Source organism: Colias eurytheme, chromosome 24 (assembly GCF_061535395.1).
Source record: "Colias eurytheme isolate Ceu_HAF_F1 chromosome 24, ilColEury1 Martin Lab GWU primary, whole genome shotgun sequence".
Classification (NCBI taxonomy): Eukaryota; Metazoa; Arthropoda; class Insecta; order Lepidoptera; family Pieridae; genus Colias; species Colias eurytheme.
The window spans coordinates 3,499,976-3,517,539 of record NC_143003.1 but is presented as its reverse complement, the minus strand read 5'-3'; the positions used below and the strand labels follow the sequence as shown (position 1 = coordinate 3,517,539).

General features: G+C 32.7%; 1 protein-coding gene across 3 annotated transcripts in view; it reads left to right on the top strand.

The window, feature by feature from the left end:
* Cirl (Calcium-independent receptor for alpha-latrotoxin) overlaps positions 1-17,564 on the top strand; it is a 245,505-nt gene that overhangs the window by 217,066 nt on the left and 10,875 nt on the right. For all 3 annotated transcript variants that reach the window (XM_090115709.1, XM_090115708.1, XM_090115710.1), the window contains exons 3-14: positions 8,926-9,115; positions 10,758-10,864; positions 11,700-11,908; positions 12,261-12,411; positions 12,754-12,882; positions 13,520-13,661; positions 14,432-14,592; positions 15,026-15,136; positions 15,512-15,642; positions 16,210-16,369; positions 16,650-16,817; positions 17,123-17,245. In XM_090115709.1, coding sequence (XP_089971835.1) covers positions 8,926-9,115; positions 10,758-10,864; positions 11,700-11,908; positions 12,261-12,411; positions 12,754-12,882; positions 13,520-13,661; positions 14,432-14,592; positions 15,026-15,136; positions 15,512-15,642; positions 16,210-16,369; positions 16,650-16,817; positions 17,123-17,245 — 1,782 coding nt within the window. The remainder of the gene's footprint in view (positions 1-8,925; positions 9,116-10,757; positions 10,865-11,699; positions 11,909-12,260; positions 12,412-12,753; positions 12,883-13,519; positions 13,662-14,431; positions 14,593-15,025; positions 15,137-15,511; positions 15,643-16,209; positions 16,370-16,649; positions 16,818-17,122; positions 17,246-17,564) is intronic.

The window sequence follows — 17,564 nt, the reverse complement described above, 5'->3', positions numbered from 1 at the left end:
CTTTATCGAAATGAAAACTCGGCACATCACTATCCCGTCGTATTTCTAAATCGATGGATTTTAGCGTTAGCGCTCCGGACAAGGCAGATTTACTAGCTGCCTGGGTTCTTTTAAATTTCTAATGTCCGTTACATACGGTGAGATCGGTGATACGTTAGCGTGTCGGTAGAATATGTTTGCAGTTGGTAAAATGCGAGTTAAAAACAATTCGAATAATGGTTTATTTTTTAATAGGATTTACAGTTTTATAAGCCTGTTGTGATAGGAACTTACGTACTTGCATTTAAAATAATATATAATGTTTATGTAAGTGTGTGTGTGCTTTTTAATTATTAACGTAATCAATTAACAGTCTATTGCTTTATATTTTGAATACGTATGCACTATGTACCTATAGAGGCCAGAGGTTGTGGGTTCGATTCCCACCCGGGGCAAATATTTGTGTGATGAACATAGATGTTTGATCTGTGTCTGGTTGTTAATTATCTATATAACTATTAAAATTATATATGTATATGTATATATGTATCAGTCATCTGATTTCCATAACACAAGCGAAAGCTTAGTATGGAATCAGATCGTGCCGTGTGTGAAAATTGTCCTGAAATATTTATTTATTTATAGATATGCATTTATAAAGTTCCATTTTTCTATTCTTATAAAATACTAAAACAGTTTGACTTCAGTTTATCCAGACAAACTTCCTTTTCATTCTATCGTCGTTTGAACAAAGTCTGTTCACAACGCAATCTCACATACGTTTGTCCCGAACGAAAGCGTTTTAAATCGACGAATCAAAATTCGGCGCATCACTAGTTCAATAGAATCGATTGGTTGTGGCGTCAGAGCGGCTCATAGTGGATTTACAGGCGCACTGGGATCTTTTGAAATTCGAATGTTCCCGTGACGTATAGATAGCGAATTTTTACAGATAATATTAAAAAAAAAATGACAGCGTTTGTCTATGGCGTGACACGTTCGAAAACTTTTTTAAAGGTGTGTACAGATTACAGATGTTCGTTTTTTTTATTGTGATTTAAATAACATTACGCTCAAGTTTCAAAATAAATGTATTCGTAATATTTCTATACAACGTCTAATCAATTTAAACCTTAGCTCTATTTTAGCACAGAAACGATTAAACCTGACTTCATAATTATAAAGCTAATATATTAAGAAAGCAGAGTTCAAAGCCAAGCTATAATTACAAAGCTTTTATTCTAGACTTTCCACAACAGCTCTAGGTAACTAGACAAACTTTTAGTTAAACAAGAAAGTAACTATTATATAAACGATACCTTAAGTTTCGACAACTTTACGGACACTTTGAGAATATGTACACTCTTCTGAAGGGCCATAAACTATCACCTGCTGAAAATGCTATAGAATCTTATAGTGACATCCAGTAATACGTATAAAATCTATATAAAAAAGATTTTCCCTTGGCTACGCGTGAACGGCTGAACTGATATTGCTTATTCTTTTTTGTTGTTTTTGTTGCCAGACCAAGGTTCCTATTATGACAAAAAAAATGTATAATATAGTCCGGGATACATCGCCCATTTTTGCAAGTGATTACTATCAAGCTAATTTTTCGTGAGTAGCTTTATTTTGATGAGATGCCCAATAATTTCATGTACGAAACTCTCGATTGTGGTAGCTTACAGAGGTAACAAGGATAAAAATTTTTGATTTGACGGTTCTCAAATATTTATTGCAATTTGTAGGACAATATATCTGTTGAATTATATAAGTATTAAATAAGTGAAAATAAAAAAATCTGCTGGTTAGTAATCATTTATGATGACTTCGTTATCGATACACATTGGAAAGGGGGACTCTTTGATCAAACCATAGATTTTGTAGGACAAATATTTTTTCGAATAATTTAGATAATTATCTTGAGATTGAACAAAAAAAAAACATTCAGTTAGTAATTAATATTTGAGAACCATCAAATCAAAATATTTTATCCTTGTTTCCTCTGGTAGCTACCACAATCGAGAGTTTTGTACTTACATGAAATTATTGGGCATCTCATCAAAATAAAGCTACTCACGAAAAATTAGCTTGATAGTAATCACTTGCAAAAATGGGCGATGTATCCCGGACTAATATACATATTGGCGCGCGGGAAATTTTAAAATTTAAGAAAACTTTAAACATCCCACATTTGACAGTTCGCGCGAAGACGGGGTCTGTCGGTTCAAATAGTAAAATAAAAAATACTTTTCAATTTCTTTACGTTAAAAAGGATTGAAGGGTAATTTATGAGAAAATGTGGGATTATTTGACGATATTTAGACCGGGAGATACTGACACAAAATTTCGAGTCATTTGTAACAGGATGGCGGTTCTACAGGGTTCTTAGTACGCAATGACAAAAAGAAAAATGATGGTGTGAACGCTGGTACCGGCGGCTTAGTCGCGTGGGCGTTAGTCGAACTCATCGGAAAATAGCGAAAGTCAAACGATTTGTAACAGTATGGCACTTATTTTTCCTGTAAGTTTGCGGATCAACGAATATAAATACAAAATTTCAAAGATCTAGGTGTTGGAAATCTTCACTTATATAAATTAATAATAAATTTATTTTTCAAGTATGACAGCACTTTTTCCCCCTACTAGAAGTATGGCAAATATATTAATGGTCACATTTTATCAAATACTCTCCAAAAAGCCAAATGCAATACTGGTACAAAAAGATAGGCGAAATAAAAAAATTTTGCAGATTTTCGGCGGTATGGCGACCATTTGGAATCGTCCGAAAAGTATGGCATGGCGATTTTCGTAAATGGCTGCACGACGATGGTTACCTGTGCAAAAGTTAGCTTGGTACAAATGGTTGAATAATTGTTTTTTTTAAATCAACACATTTGCGTCGGTATGGCGGGCTGTAAGTCATACCGGAAAAGTATGGCATCACACTACCGCCTACTTCTTTTTTATGGGCTATCGGTAAATTCTAAAATTTTTGTGTTACAAATCGTTTGACTTTCGCTATTTTTCCGACGAGTTCGACTAACGCCCACGCGACTAACCCACCGGTACCAGCGTTCCCACCATCATTTTTCTTTTTGTCATTGCGTACTAAGACCCCTGTAGAACCGCCATCCTGTTACAAATGACTCGAAATTTTGTGTCAGTATCTCCCGGTCTAATTGATAAAGGTGTGAAGGACGTTTTGCAATTGAATTTTCTGATCTCTATTCTGTGTTTCTTTTTCACATATATTGTGTGGTTATGTGTTAGGTATATCATTTATATGTACCTACCTATACAAGTTTCAAATTGTTTGTCCGCTATAGACACCTAAACTACTGAACCCATTTTAATAAAATTCTACGTACTCACTGTTTTATTAGACTTGAAAGGTAGAATATTTTGTATCTCAATTACGATTGAAATAATAATAATAGTTTATTTATGTTTAACAAGTAGAGCTATCTATATTATTTAGGTACACAATTTATTTATCTGTAAAATATTTGATGATATTAGTTAATACAAAATATTTTCATATAATCTGCATAAGAGCCATTCAGTTTGTGTAACCAATGATTTGATGTTATTAAAATATTCCTATTTTCATTATATGGAATAACATCAACATTCCTGTTTGTTTTGTGTTATTGTTAAATTTGCGTTTCGTATTTTATAGTACAATCATGTTATTTATTAATTATTACGATAATATTTATGATCGTCTATTTTGATTCTAAATTATATTATAATGTAGAGAAAGGACTCTACGAGTCCTTGATGATGAAAAATAAGTACATGAAACAATAGCACATGCATAACTTGTAATATAATTTTAGGTAAAAGCACCATCTGCGCAAAATGAACATCCCCTACTTTTATTAGCTCTCACTAACGATTCGATTCAAATTCACGAATGCACAATGCGAATTAAACTAGAGACATAAACCCACGCCATACCACATGACACCATAACGATCATAATAAAATTTACCCTAATCCCATAGGCCCGTGACGACGCCGATTAATGGCTCGCAAAATTAAATTCGCACAGTCCACAGTTACGGCTTATCCTTATGAAATAACTGAAATTCAAACCTATTACTTATGCATAGTATTTATTTTCGTATGGCCGCTCGCGCTGCGAGGCGTCCGTTCACTTCGGTAGTTGGATATCAAATGACATCACATGTATTCGCTAACGAGATTCCATGATAGGGGCTTATTAACCGTTTGCAGTTATGCCGAGTGATTGTGAACTTAATCCCGTTGGAATAGAGTTGAAAAAGAATAATTTTAAAGTTTGCATTGGTAAGGAAATAGGGAGTAATGTTTGGAAAGGAATTGTTTTGTAAAACACAAGTGTAATTACAATTTTACGTGTGCGAAAGTGGTCACTAGGGATTAATGAATGACATTAGAACGGCAGTAGTGTTAGTAATTTACGCATAGATGGAAGTTAGGAGTATTGATAATTGAATTTGTTGGCAGCTCTTTATGCTTTCCGTTATTACTAATTGGCTGGATTAAATGATCTATGTAGGAAATAAAAATTTGATTAGTGTGAAATAAATTGATTTACATACACTCTGTTACGAGGAACGAAAACTTTTATACAATTAAGGAAAACTATTTTTTTTTTGTTGCAATAACTCTATTAAGAGAGAAATTTTCAACATTTAACAAAACTGAAATAAATGGAATTTCTAAAGACAGACAACATCGAGGACAGCAACTAGTATAACTAGCTACTTAACACACTTGTTCTGGGAGGCTGTGATAACTTGAATGCGAGGCTGACCTAATTTATAGCAGGCATTGCTGTTCTCACACTTAGAATGGAGAATAGAGCCTTTATAAGTGACATACTTTGATTACCTACGTCTTCATTTTTTTAAGAAGAAACTTAATGTTCTATTAAAAAAATTGGAAAGGTCAATCCGTAGATACTGCTTTGCGAATCGGTGGTAAATGTTAAAAATATGTACCTAATGACGTTTCAAAATTGCTTCTAGAAGAAGTCTAATTGAATAAATCATTTAAAATTAATATCTAGCTATAATTAACTATCTATTACAAAAAATATGAAATTCTATCAACTAATTTCGCAAAAAAAAGTTCTGCAAGAATATATCCCAACTGAGGTTCTCTTATGAGTTGAAATTACATAAATTTAAATTAATATTTTGTCAATAGGTACATGCTTAATGAGAAGGTGTTTTATTCTTCCGTTGATGAAATGATGAATGATGAAAATCAAACAATCCCTTATAATGAAATGACTATTAGCAAAACCCCAAAAATATACACTTTACGAAAATTCCCATCGCTTGAAATAATTACCCTATCCCTTTATACCTCGTAAATTGTTTTCGACCCTTCCTAACAAGCATTGGACTCTTGTAATAAATCATTTTTATATCCACCCTCCAATGGAGGGGGTTAGGTGTTATTTTCGAAAGGTTTAAAATAGTTTCGTCCATCGATCTTATCTCATATCGATACAAACTGCAGTTTCGCGTGCATTGTAGTGTTGTGCGGATTATCGATGAATTTTGATTTATCGTTATATGTTGCGTGCTGCTTAAGTGATTGTCAAGATAATGTGTCGTTTCTTTTTGCTGTGGGTGTAGGCTTTTTATGTATTGTATGTATGTATTTTATGTATTTTTATTGTATTATTGTTGGAACATTAACGTTTAGTAAAGTAACATGTTTGTATTTCTAAATCAAATCATTGAATACCACATTACACATAATCATGATAATTTAATTACACCACTTAAATAAAAATAGAGACAACATTCTTTTATAGTTATGAAATCAACATAATACGTATTTCATTACGACAATTATAAACCTATTAACGTTGAAACATAACGAATCCATACACTATCATTAAAGCATACGAATATGAAATTGTTCTTGTATTAAATGTATAATTGGTAGGGTATTTAATAATACAACGTTGACATGTTGTGTCGCCGAGACAATATTATTTATTTGTGGACGGAGGTACAGACGATCCGTCGTAATTATAGCAATTAATATCGTATATTGGATTTGTATCGAGGAGAACATCTGTCGCGCGTGATTGTCGATATTATTCATTCACATCCCTAGCAATTTATACGTGAAATGTGTCGTTATTTATTTCATTTTTTTTTATTGTGGCCGATTTGTTTGGTATACACGTGTCGTGTTGGTGCAAAAACTAATAATTGTTCTATATTAGCCCACTCATAACCTTCTTAATATTTTCGCGTAATTACATTAGGCCTGTTACATTTTTATTTATTTATTTGTGATTTGTGTAAGTCTTTTGTTATAATTAACGATCTAGTGTTTGAATCGTGCTAATTAATTCTATCGATAAATTTAAATTACGATCACATCACTACTTTACAATTTGTATTGTCATTTGTCATGCCGACTAATATACAAGCGTTTGAATCAAATCAAAGCATAAATGTACATTGTACTTATCACTCCAAATTACTGACAATGAAACAAGGTGATTATTAATTTGTAATACCTATGTATAAACTATATTGAAATAATTTGTTTGTACACATATATGCATTATATTAGAAGATAATAATTTGAATATAATATGTATTATGTACATTCTAACAGAACTTAAAAAGGTTAAATGTTGATGAATGATATGCTTATTTCAGAAAATATTTATAATTAATTATAATGAGAACTGGAATAACCTTAGGCTTTAGGACATTTTAAAAGGCCTATTCAATATATGGAGTGGATTACTGATGCCAGAACCATTTTTACTGCAGTATTAAGATATCACATGTTGTTATGAATAAACTTTACGCCTACCTAATTTCAACTGTGATTCCATGATACAGTATTACCTCAACATAAACGTGTAGAAATCTAGCCTAGAATTGAATATCGATAGTACCGCAAACATCACTAAAACGAGGGTATATTTAATATTGTTGAAGCCCTCATTTCGCAGTATGACGTAGCGAGAACGCGCATCGTCCGAGCTACCATTAATTTAAATCTTCAATATATCAGCCCAGCATTTCCTATACTTTTAGAACCATCCATACATCTTGTGATTTGCATCAAACTTGTAAACAAGATATTGGAAATTGAATTTTCATTAACATTGCAGTTATCGTTAAATGGTCAGAAATGCAATGAAATAACATGGCAGTTATTTAGCTATATATCTACAGATAGTAATAAACATTTTGGATTTGATTTTATGCGGTTAGACTCTATCTACAAATTGATTGATAAGTTTCATGATAAGTTCAGTAAGTTTCATTGTGGAATAATTTATTTGCTTTGTGAATTGAAATTGTAATGAAGTATCAAGATATATTCTAATATTAGAAAAAAACATACCTACTTTAAATACCTATTATGGGTAAAAGAAGATATTGCCATAAATTCTTTCTCAATTAAGATCTGCCATAATTAACTGAAATCAAAATATTTACCTTTTACCTCACAGTTCAAGCTCGATACATTACGAATATTCCCACACAATTGATTCTCAATACAGAATTTAGAACACTAAAACTTCGAAAACAGCAAAAACTAACATTAATTAATTATCTGCGATATTGTAAACGACATCAGGCCAATCGGTGGGCTGCAGACCGAAAAACAACGCCGCAAATAAATCCAATTAAACGATCCGATATCGTGCCCGTCGTTAGATGTAGCAATTGGTCGGAAAATATAAAGAATTGTCGATTGCAGCTATGCTGTTATTTGTCGATTTTGTTTAATTGTTGAGTTCAAATATTGGCCGGTTATGGTCAATATTGGAGTGTTTTTAATGGTTTTGTAGAGAGGGTATGTTAGGGTTATTTTTGATAAGAAGGCCTAACGATAGTGTTACCTATTAATATAATATATTTATTGATATAATTTGCAGTCAAAACGGATTGTATTTAAATACTACAGATCATTATACAGTCTTATACACATTTTTTGAAGATCAATATTTTATTATTCTCTATCTTTTAATCCTATCCATATACATAGAGAAATAATAACACATAAGTTAATTCGATCAACACTGGTTTACGCAAAATTAAAACAATTAAAACTACTAAGCAGGCGGATATATCAATGGTTTATTTTAGCAATTGACCAATTAAACCGCAATTAATTCTAATTAAATAGAGCGTTTTACGCTTGCTTTGAAATGGTAGAAATGCTGACTCAGCGTGCTACTATTAATTCTTGACATGAGTACAAAATGGTTGCTTATGACAGTGTTATTTATTATAGAAACTTAGAGTTTCTTATCGATTTAAAATTATATTTTCTACTAGCTGTGTCCCGTGGTTTTACCTACATTACACTGCTCCTGTTGGTCTTACCGTAATGATGTAGCCTTTAAAATGGACTATCTAACAGTGAAATATTTTTTCAAATCGGGTTAGTGGTTCCTGAGATGAGCGCGTGCAAGCAAACAAACAAACTGTTCAGCTTTATAATAGTTTAGATTTAAGAAATGATAGAAAATATATTTTTATATCCAGAACTATTTCTTAACTTAATATATTGCTACAATTAATTCAAAATATCGAGACGTTTTCTTATCAAGAAATATATCTCGTTTGTCCTTTTTTCCTTTCAATTAGCCGGTTGTTTTTAGGCTGTTATTTATTTATTTGTATTACTATTATTTAATGACTATTTTTTCATTATTTCTAACAAAATAATAAAATTGTAATTAATAACTTATTATTTTGAATAATAATATTATTGATTGGGCACTGCAATTGCCATCTACACCATAAATAAACTTTATCCAAATATCGTCATCGTTTTGAAATACTTATTAAACTAGATGCTAGTTAAAGTGAGCTTCGTATCTGTGTGTCAATTCAATATGTACATATTTTAAGTTTTCACTAAAAACTATATTAATTTATTATTATATGTTCACAGAACCACGGTACGAAACAGCGTACGCGTGCGAAGGGAAAACGCTCAAAATCGGGTGCGGAGAGGGCTCCGTGATCCACCTCATCAGAGCGAACTATGGAAGGTTCTCGATCACCATCTGCAACGACCATGGCAATACCGACTGGAGCGTCAACTGCATGTCCACACGGAGTTTACGGGTTTTACATAGCAGGTAAATTACTCTAAGTTACTTACTATTAATTACTTTATTAGAGCAGTGGTGAGGCCTCGGACTTCGAATCGAAATGGGGTTCGAGACCAGGCGAGTGCGCAGGAAATAATTTGATTTTCCAATTTATGTGCGCATGTTATAACATCACCACTGCTCGAGCGGTGAAGGAAAACGTCGTGAGGAAATCGACATGTCGAAGAATCAAAAATTCGACGACATGTGAGGCCCCTGTCCCAGCAGTGGGACTGAATGGGCTAATGACTATGAATATATGGGCTGATGATGATGATGATGAATTACTTTATTTAAATAATATAAATTTACATTGGTATTGGGAAAATCTGCAGGTTACACCTTTATTTATGTAAATAAAGGTTTCAGGTGAAAGGAAACTAAATCACTACATAGTATAAAACAAAGTCGCTTTCCCTGTCCCTATGTCCCTATGTCCCTATGTCCCTTTGTACGCTTAAATCTTTGAAACTACGCAACGGATTTTGATGCGGTTTTTTTTAATAGATAGAGTGATTCAAGAGGAAGGTTTATATGTATAATAATATCCATTAAATAGTGGAGAAGTACTGTTATTTTTGAGGTTTCTAATGTGATGTCGTAAAAAATTACATTTTTTCCGCTTACATTGCAAACGCAGGCTGATAATGTACTAAGTATTATACACATTGAAAAGGTCTACAGAAAAGTCCGCGATGGTATATGTCTATCTCTTATAGATAACCCACAATAACTTTTTTTTGTCATTTACTTTTTACGACAAATAATGGCTAATTTTCGAAGCGATTTTAACCAATACAGCATTAATCCTTAACCAATTAAATACCTTGAATACATTGTTCATTTAATATAGATATATATGGCCCTTTACACCGTATGATTTAAGTGAATATTTTCGAAGATATTACAGATTTAAAAATTGCGGGACGTACCGTTTGCGGCGGTACCGGCCAGCCGCCCGGCTATCTATCGGAGCGGGCCGCTATGTTTTTATATATGTACAACTTATTTATCTGTTCCGTGTGTACAACGTTCACAGTTTTTCTGTAGTGTATTTAGTATCAGCATTGCACCCGTGCGAAGCCGGGGCGGGTCGCTAGTAATAAATAACGCTTTCAAAGCGGAAAATCTAAAACCATATATTATCCCATTTACTCTGTAAAATTAAATATTCCGAACCCAATTTGATCGTGTTAGGGCGAAATTGCCAATAAAGGTCTGAAACTAACTCATGTAAATAACATTTAAAATGTTTACATCGTGTAATGAAGGAAAGCTAGTTTAACGGCAAATGGCCAGGAATTTGTAAGTGTTAAACTTGATGTTACATTGTTAACTAATGATATATTTTTAATGGTCTTTATTTTAACGCGAAGACAATCGTATCTGGTTATTGATAAATTCAGCCCTGAATCCTTTATAGGTTTTACCTTATTAAATAGAAAATAAAAATATATTACTTAATTCAACGGGTATTTGTTTTTCGTTTGTAATTATGTTTTAACTTCTATCTGTTCTGCGTAATGTAACACACCTAGTCTTAATCTTCAAAACCAGAGCGTAGTCTTTCCATCTTCGATTAATATAATATTATAAACTAAGTATTAACAAGTTAATTAATATTTTCCAGGTGTAGTATGCACCAGAACTGCAGTATATTGGCGAGTACGAACATGTTTGGAGACCCGTGTCCGAATACATTGAAATATCTCGAAGCGCACTATCAATGTGTACCTGGTAAGTTATCTAAACTAATATTATAAATGCGAAAGTTTGTATGTATGGATTTTTGTTACTCTTTCACGCAAACGCTGCTGAACCGATTTTCATGAAATTTTGCACACATGTAGAGGGTAACTTAGACTAACATATGAATAGTTTTTATCCTGGAAATACAAAAGGAACGGGAACTATGCGGATGCCCGTTCTTCTTTGAAAACGTTTTTCTTGAAAACCAGGGAGAAGCCGCGGGCGTGAGCTAGTATATTACAAATTCAAATTAAAAACATAATCGCGAAAGAATGGAAACTTAATGATCAAAGATTCTTATTTTTTCGCGTAAAAAATCTCAAATCCATGTTTGATAAACAAAAGCTTCATTTGAATGCAGCAAAGCTTTCTTGCTTACATAATATATCCTGTTTAAAATGTTTATGTTTACCTTTTGGCGGTAAAGTCGTTTTTATTATAATATGGCGTCATTTTGCTCGCGTTTTAAATGTATTCATTGTCATAAAGTAGAGTATTCTTCATTTGGAAAAGGATTTCCTTCACGATAATATACGTTTATAACCTTTTGATAGTTTCCAATATAGGCTATTAAACCCAGAAAATAAGTTAAAAATGAACCAAAACACTATTTATTATTTATTTAACAATTTTATGTATCATTACAAATTTTACAATCATATCATAATATTAAAAGAAAGGGAAAACAACTACTAAACAACACTAAATAAATACGTTCTGTCATTCGTCAGTTATGTGTTGTATCGTTGGTTATTTTATTTCAATGAAAACAAATTTCAATCAAAACATTACGTGAACTAACATACTCTAAACCCTATTCCAGCATCAACAACCAGCACGACAAGCAGACCATCACCACCCTGGCTGATCACCTCCCAACCAACAGTCTGGAGGTCTACCGCTGCCCCCGTACCCAAGAACCCAGTACAAACCCAGCAGGAGAAGAAGAAGCCGACAGTCATCACGCCACCCACCTTCAGACCTCATATTACTCTGCCACCTGAAGTACAAATGGGCAATATTGGGACTAAGGTATTTATTTTATTTATAAATCGTTTAAAAATAAAATCTTATCTTACGTAAAGAAAGAGACACATGGAAAAAGAAATGTGGCAAATAGATGCGGAGTAAAACTTTTAGCAATGCTAGATGGAATGGAATATCTTCTGAAAAATAGTCTTTCTGCAAATATTTTAATAAATAATACAATGCTCTAATGAGCATTGTATTAATTTTTCCATCGTGATAAATATAAATTTGATATTGTTTGTACAACTATACTAAAATCATATTATTGTAGCAATTAGGTACAACAAGAAGATTTAAAATTAACACACATTCGTGTTTCTGTTGCATTACATAAAATATCATTTTTTTTTTCCAGAAAACAACAACGAAAACGCCAGAGCCATCATCAGAAAAAGAACCACCTCAAGTACCTTTGGACAAAGTGCCGGTTATCAAGGAAGAGGTGCCGAAAGTAGCTGATGAGAACACCAAAGTTGAGAAGCCTAAGGAGAAATTTGACGAACCTGGTAAGAATGAAATTTTTAATAGATGTTTATTTATATTAGAGGTATAATATTATGATATGAATGAAAGAGAAGGTAGGGTAGTTATTAATAACTCTAGAAGAATTGAAATGATATTTATATTCATTTCTATAGTTTAACTAACAGTTGTTGAAACAGAGCTATTATTCGATATTCATCTAACAATATTTGCCTTCGTTTTACCTACTGAGAGGATATTTTTTTTTCAGTTCCCTTCATTTTAGAGCAATAACAGACATAGCTATCTATAACTTATTAATATTTAATAGTGGTATATCAATTATATCTATTTTGTATATAAATAAGTATGATTTTTATTTTCAGTGGCAGTAACTGACGAGACCCTGCAATGGGCGCCAAAAGACGAAGACTCAGATTCCACGCCGTCCCTCCACGGACCTCCCAAAGACAACCGACCGGACACTCCTGAAGATGATTATGATAAAGTTTACTGTACGTTGATTTTTATTTCTCTTAAATTATAACAAAGTAACGTGTTCATAATATGACAGATATTACCTTAAGGAATTACATCCTGAACAAAAAAACAGTTAAATTTGATTCGGAATTACTACCTAGTAATTTATACCTAGGTAATATTTATTTATCGACTACGTTTAATAATTAAAATCCGCGTTGCAATCAGCCTTGTATATAATATACTGTTTATTTAAATCACCTTAATACAATCAGTTAACGTCTAGAATGAAATAACATAAGAAAAATAGTGGATATTAACATACCTTCTTAAAATGATAATTCTACTGATCTATATCTTACTGATTTTCTCAATTATAATTTATTTATAATCAAGTTTTTCTCGCACACATATTTACTTAACATCATGCATTATGTACTTATCAAGATCAAATGACCAAATAAACTATATTATTATACTAGCTTACCGCCCGCGGCTTCACCCGCTTTCTTTAAAACGATTTGAGATTTAATCTATCCTATCAAGTTGGATCAAACTGCACATGGTGTGCGAATTTTATCATAATCGGTTAAGTGGTTTAGGAGTCCATTGAGGACAAACATTGTGACACGAGATTTATATATATTAAGACATTTTATAATATATTTACAGCAACAAGCGCGACACCATCGCTCGGTCGACGTGCGTACTGCCCGCAAGTGAACGCACGCGGCCTCCATTGGAACTGGACGCTCGCGGGCACGTACGCTGTGCAACCTTGCCCGGGGGGTGCCACGGGATTGGCTAGATGGAAGTTAGTATTAGTACTTGGTTTTTGAAGTGAAAACTTCTTTAGCGGCGTTGAGCACTTTTTCTGTAATGGGTATAAAATCTTAAACTCGCGTCAGGACACGTGACCTGATCGAAAAAGCGTAAGACGGATACCATTCCAAAATATCAAACATGCTCAACGTTAATAATCAAGTTTTCACTTCTGCCGGCACTCCCCCAGTGCAACCCGTCTTTTTTTATATTAAATCTATATTGTGTTTTTTATTGGTACTGATTTTGAATTTAATTGTGTATATCTGTGCATATCTGTTAAAGTAGTAATGTTAAGTGACTGTTTCGTGAATGTTACTTATACCGAATATTAATACATTCCAATTGAAGTATGTATTATAGCCGATATTCAATCAAACTTTCTTTCAACTGAATAAAAATGACAAATGTTATTTTGACTGAAAAGATTGCTCAAAGTATTTGTATTATTTGCCAAAAGTATTTTAAAGATTGTTTTAACATCGTTTTGAAAAGCGAAACGGTAATTTTTACTCAACAAGTTGTTAAAAGTGTACAATTATGTTTTAAAAGTTGTATAATGACGTTCTGAACTAAATAGTTTAAGCACCTAATACATCAGTTCAAAGCATTATTAACTAGTTAGAATGTTGCAGACAAAAGCACTTTTAACTAGCAACATCTATCAAAAATGTTGTTCCAATCCGATAAAAATCGATAGTTTAATAAATATTACAAAAACAATAGATATAGTATCCTATCTAAACCGTTATTTACTTTCAGATGTACACTAACTGCCCATCAACACATAGAAGAGGAGCGACCACACCGCCGCAGTTCCGGGTTGCAATCCGGAGAGAATTTTCACGACTTGGGCTTAGAACAACCCAGTGAGAGGCAACTACAGTTAATAAGGAGATTGGGATCGGAAGCTTTGCTAAAAGGTATACAGTCTATACTAATATTATAAACCTGAAGAGTTTGTTTGAACGCGCTAATCTCAGGAACTACTGGTCCGATTTGAAAAATTATTTCGGTGTTAGATAGCCCATTTATCGAGGAAGGTTATAGGCTATATATGATCACCCTAAGACCAACAGGAGCGGAGCAATGCGGGTAAAACCGCGGGGCACAGCTAGTATTGAATGAAAAAAAAAATCCTTGCCTACGTCATATAAAATTACGTTACGTTTTATAAAAATGCGAGTTTACCTAGCTAAAAATTCAAGAAAATAACAAAGAATGATACTTATTTTTTTGATGGGATGATATTTAAAATATGAAACCTTTGATATTTACGTAGAAAGGACTATTATATTAAATGTAGTTGTTTATACATAAACTTGTTACATTAATACAATTATAAATTAATTTCAGGTCGTGACGGTGATTCTCCAGAACATTTGATAGATTACAGAGGAAGCGGTAATTTGCCAGATGCTCAAGCGTCGAGAGAAAATCTTGCTACAAATGGCGACTATGTTTATTGTGAGTATCCAAAATTTATCATATTATAAGGAAAATATTTTTTGACTATTTATTATGTTCCATAATTTTCAACTTCTCATATAAATAACAAAATGCATTTGTTAAATATTAGTTTGAATGTTATAATATAAGAATGTACTGTGCAAAGAGCAACTGTAGAGTTTCTTGTCGGCTCTTCTCCATAGATACTGCTTTCAGAATCGGTGGTAAATGTTAAAAATATGTTATGACGATTCAAAAGTGCTTCTAGAGGAAGTCTAATTAAATAAATAAATGTTTTGAGTTTATGATTACATATAACTGCCTAATTTATGATGACGTCAGTTGATTTTTCTTTTCTGATCTATTAATTATAAAAATAATATTATTTTCCAGCGGACACAATCCCAGAATGGCATGGAGCTACTCCCGACCTTAGCGAGTGCAGATCTGTGTGGCTTAACAGCTTGGAGGCCAGAGTAAGGGAGGGGGAGTCCCTCCTCAGTATAAGCAACGATTTAGCTCAGGTAATACTAATATTCTCGCTATAGGCAGTTTTATTTATGTTTATTTTTACAGATAAACCTCCAAAAAACGTAATTATCAAGTTTTTTGTCGATTCTTCGGTAGTAACGACCTTTCGAATCGTTATAATTGAAGAAATGACCGTTATAAACAGGTTATTTGATGTAATCACTACATAGTATAAAACAAAGTCGCTTTCTCTGTCCCTATGTCCCTTTGTATGCTTAAATCTTTAAAACTACGCAACGGATTCTGATGCGGTTTTTTTTAATAGATAGAGTGATTCAAGAGAAAGGTTTTATATGTATATAATTTATTAGTTTTTAGACAAAGCGGGCGAAGCCGCGGGCGGTAAGCTAGTATACAATAAATAAAAACTAATAAATCGGCAAAAGATTTTCAAATGGTAAAAAATATGTAATAAGACTCTGTTGTTCGTTGTCATGATAATCAATACGCTTAAAATATAATAATTTCCTTCTAGTTGAAGTTCATACAAACAAAAATGGGGTGCTTTATAATAAACAGTCTTATTTTCTCAGTCTTAACAAATAATCGTTTGCTTTCAGGTGACGTCATCAAAGAAACTATACGGCGGAGACATGATGACAACGACAAGTATAATGAAAAAGCTCGCACAGCGCATGTCACAAAATGTACAAACTTTCCCCGATCCGAGACAGAAAGAGGCGATAGTCACTGATATGCTGTTGGGTGTTATTAAAACTGGTATGTATCATCTATAATCATTTGAGTAGAAAACTAGACTCATAATAACACTCAAAAATTGTCGATGCGAATGAGCGATATAATGGATTTTGAACATTACTGCAACCAAATAAGGTATTCATTTCAATGAATGTTTTGTAGAACGTATTTTTGGACATTTTTTGCTGACTATTAATGAGCGATTGTGTATCTAGTTGTTTATACTGAGTCTTAGCCAGTTCTTTTTTTCCTTCCAACATTTAGATAAACGGAGCTTTTAATTAAATGTATTTCTTTCCAGGATCGAATCTTCTAGACGAAAGTCAGCGAGCTTCTTGGTCAGATCTAAGTATGGACGCACAGAACAGAGTCGCGAGCGCGTTGTTGACGCAATTGGAGGAAAACGCCTTCCTATTGGCTGACGCGGTTACCAAAGAGAAAACTATTCTGCAAATTGTTAAGAATATCTGTAAGTATTTGTGTTAATTACTTCTGAATTTAGAAATTGTTTAACACAAGTAACTTTATTATTTACATATAAATGTTTCAACAATTATGAAAAACTGGATTGTAGGTAAACTGAACCGCTAAATTGATATATTGAACTAGCATTTTTGAAGGCCACATGTATAATACATTAATTAAAAATAATTGAATTATAAATTTTACTTTAAACTTAGACAACCATCTGATTAGTTGATACATTTACTTCTACTCATTTTTATCCCGAATAATTGAATCGCATGATTATAATAAAATATAATATCTTTTCAGGTCTATCTGTTCGAGTACTAGAAGTAAAAAACGTAGAAGACGAAACATTCCCATCTCTGATTGCTCAAGAACAGTGGAAGGCTTCGGAGGACACTATCACCATACCTAAAGCTGCATTATTAGGTATATATTAATAATTATTATCTAAAATTTCCCTAAAGAATGATACTTACAAATGCTGAAGGGGTATTGCCATCTCTGTGTTAGAAAACAAGAAAAAGATAGTTGTTAACTGAACTAACTAAAATTCGTATTTAGTTGTTGATATTATAATAATCTACAAGAAATTATTGTTTGTATTTTCGTCGCTGTTATAGGATGTTTAGCATGTTAGTGTATCTAGTAATTAACACATATGTATTTTTAACTACTACTAAAACGAGGCATTACATTTATTTATTTATTTATTTATTTAGAATTTCCAACAAAGGATACAGATTAC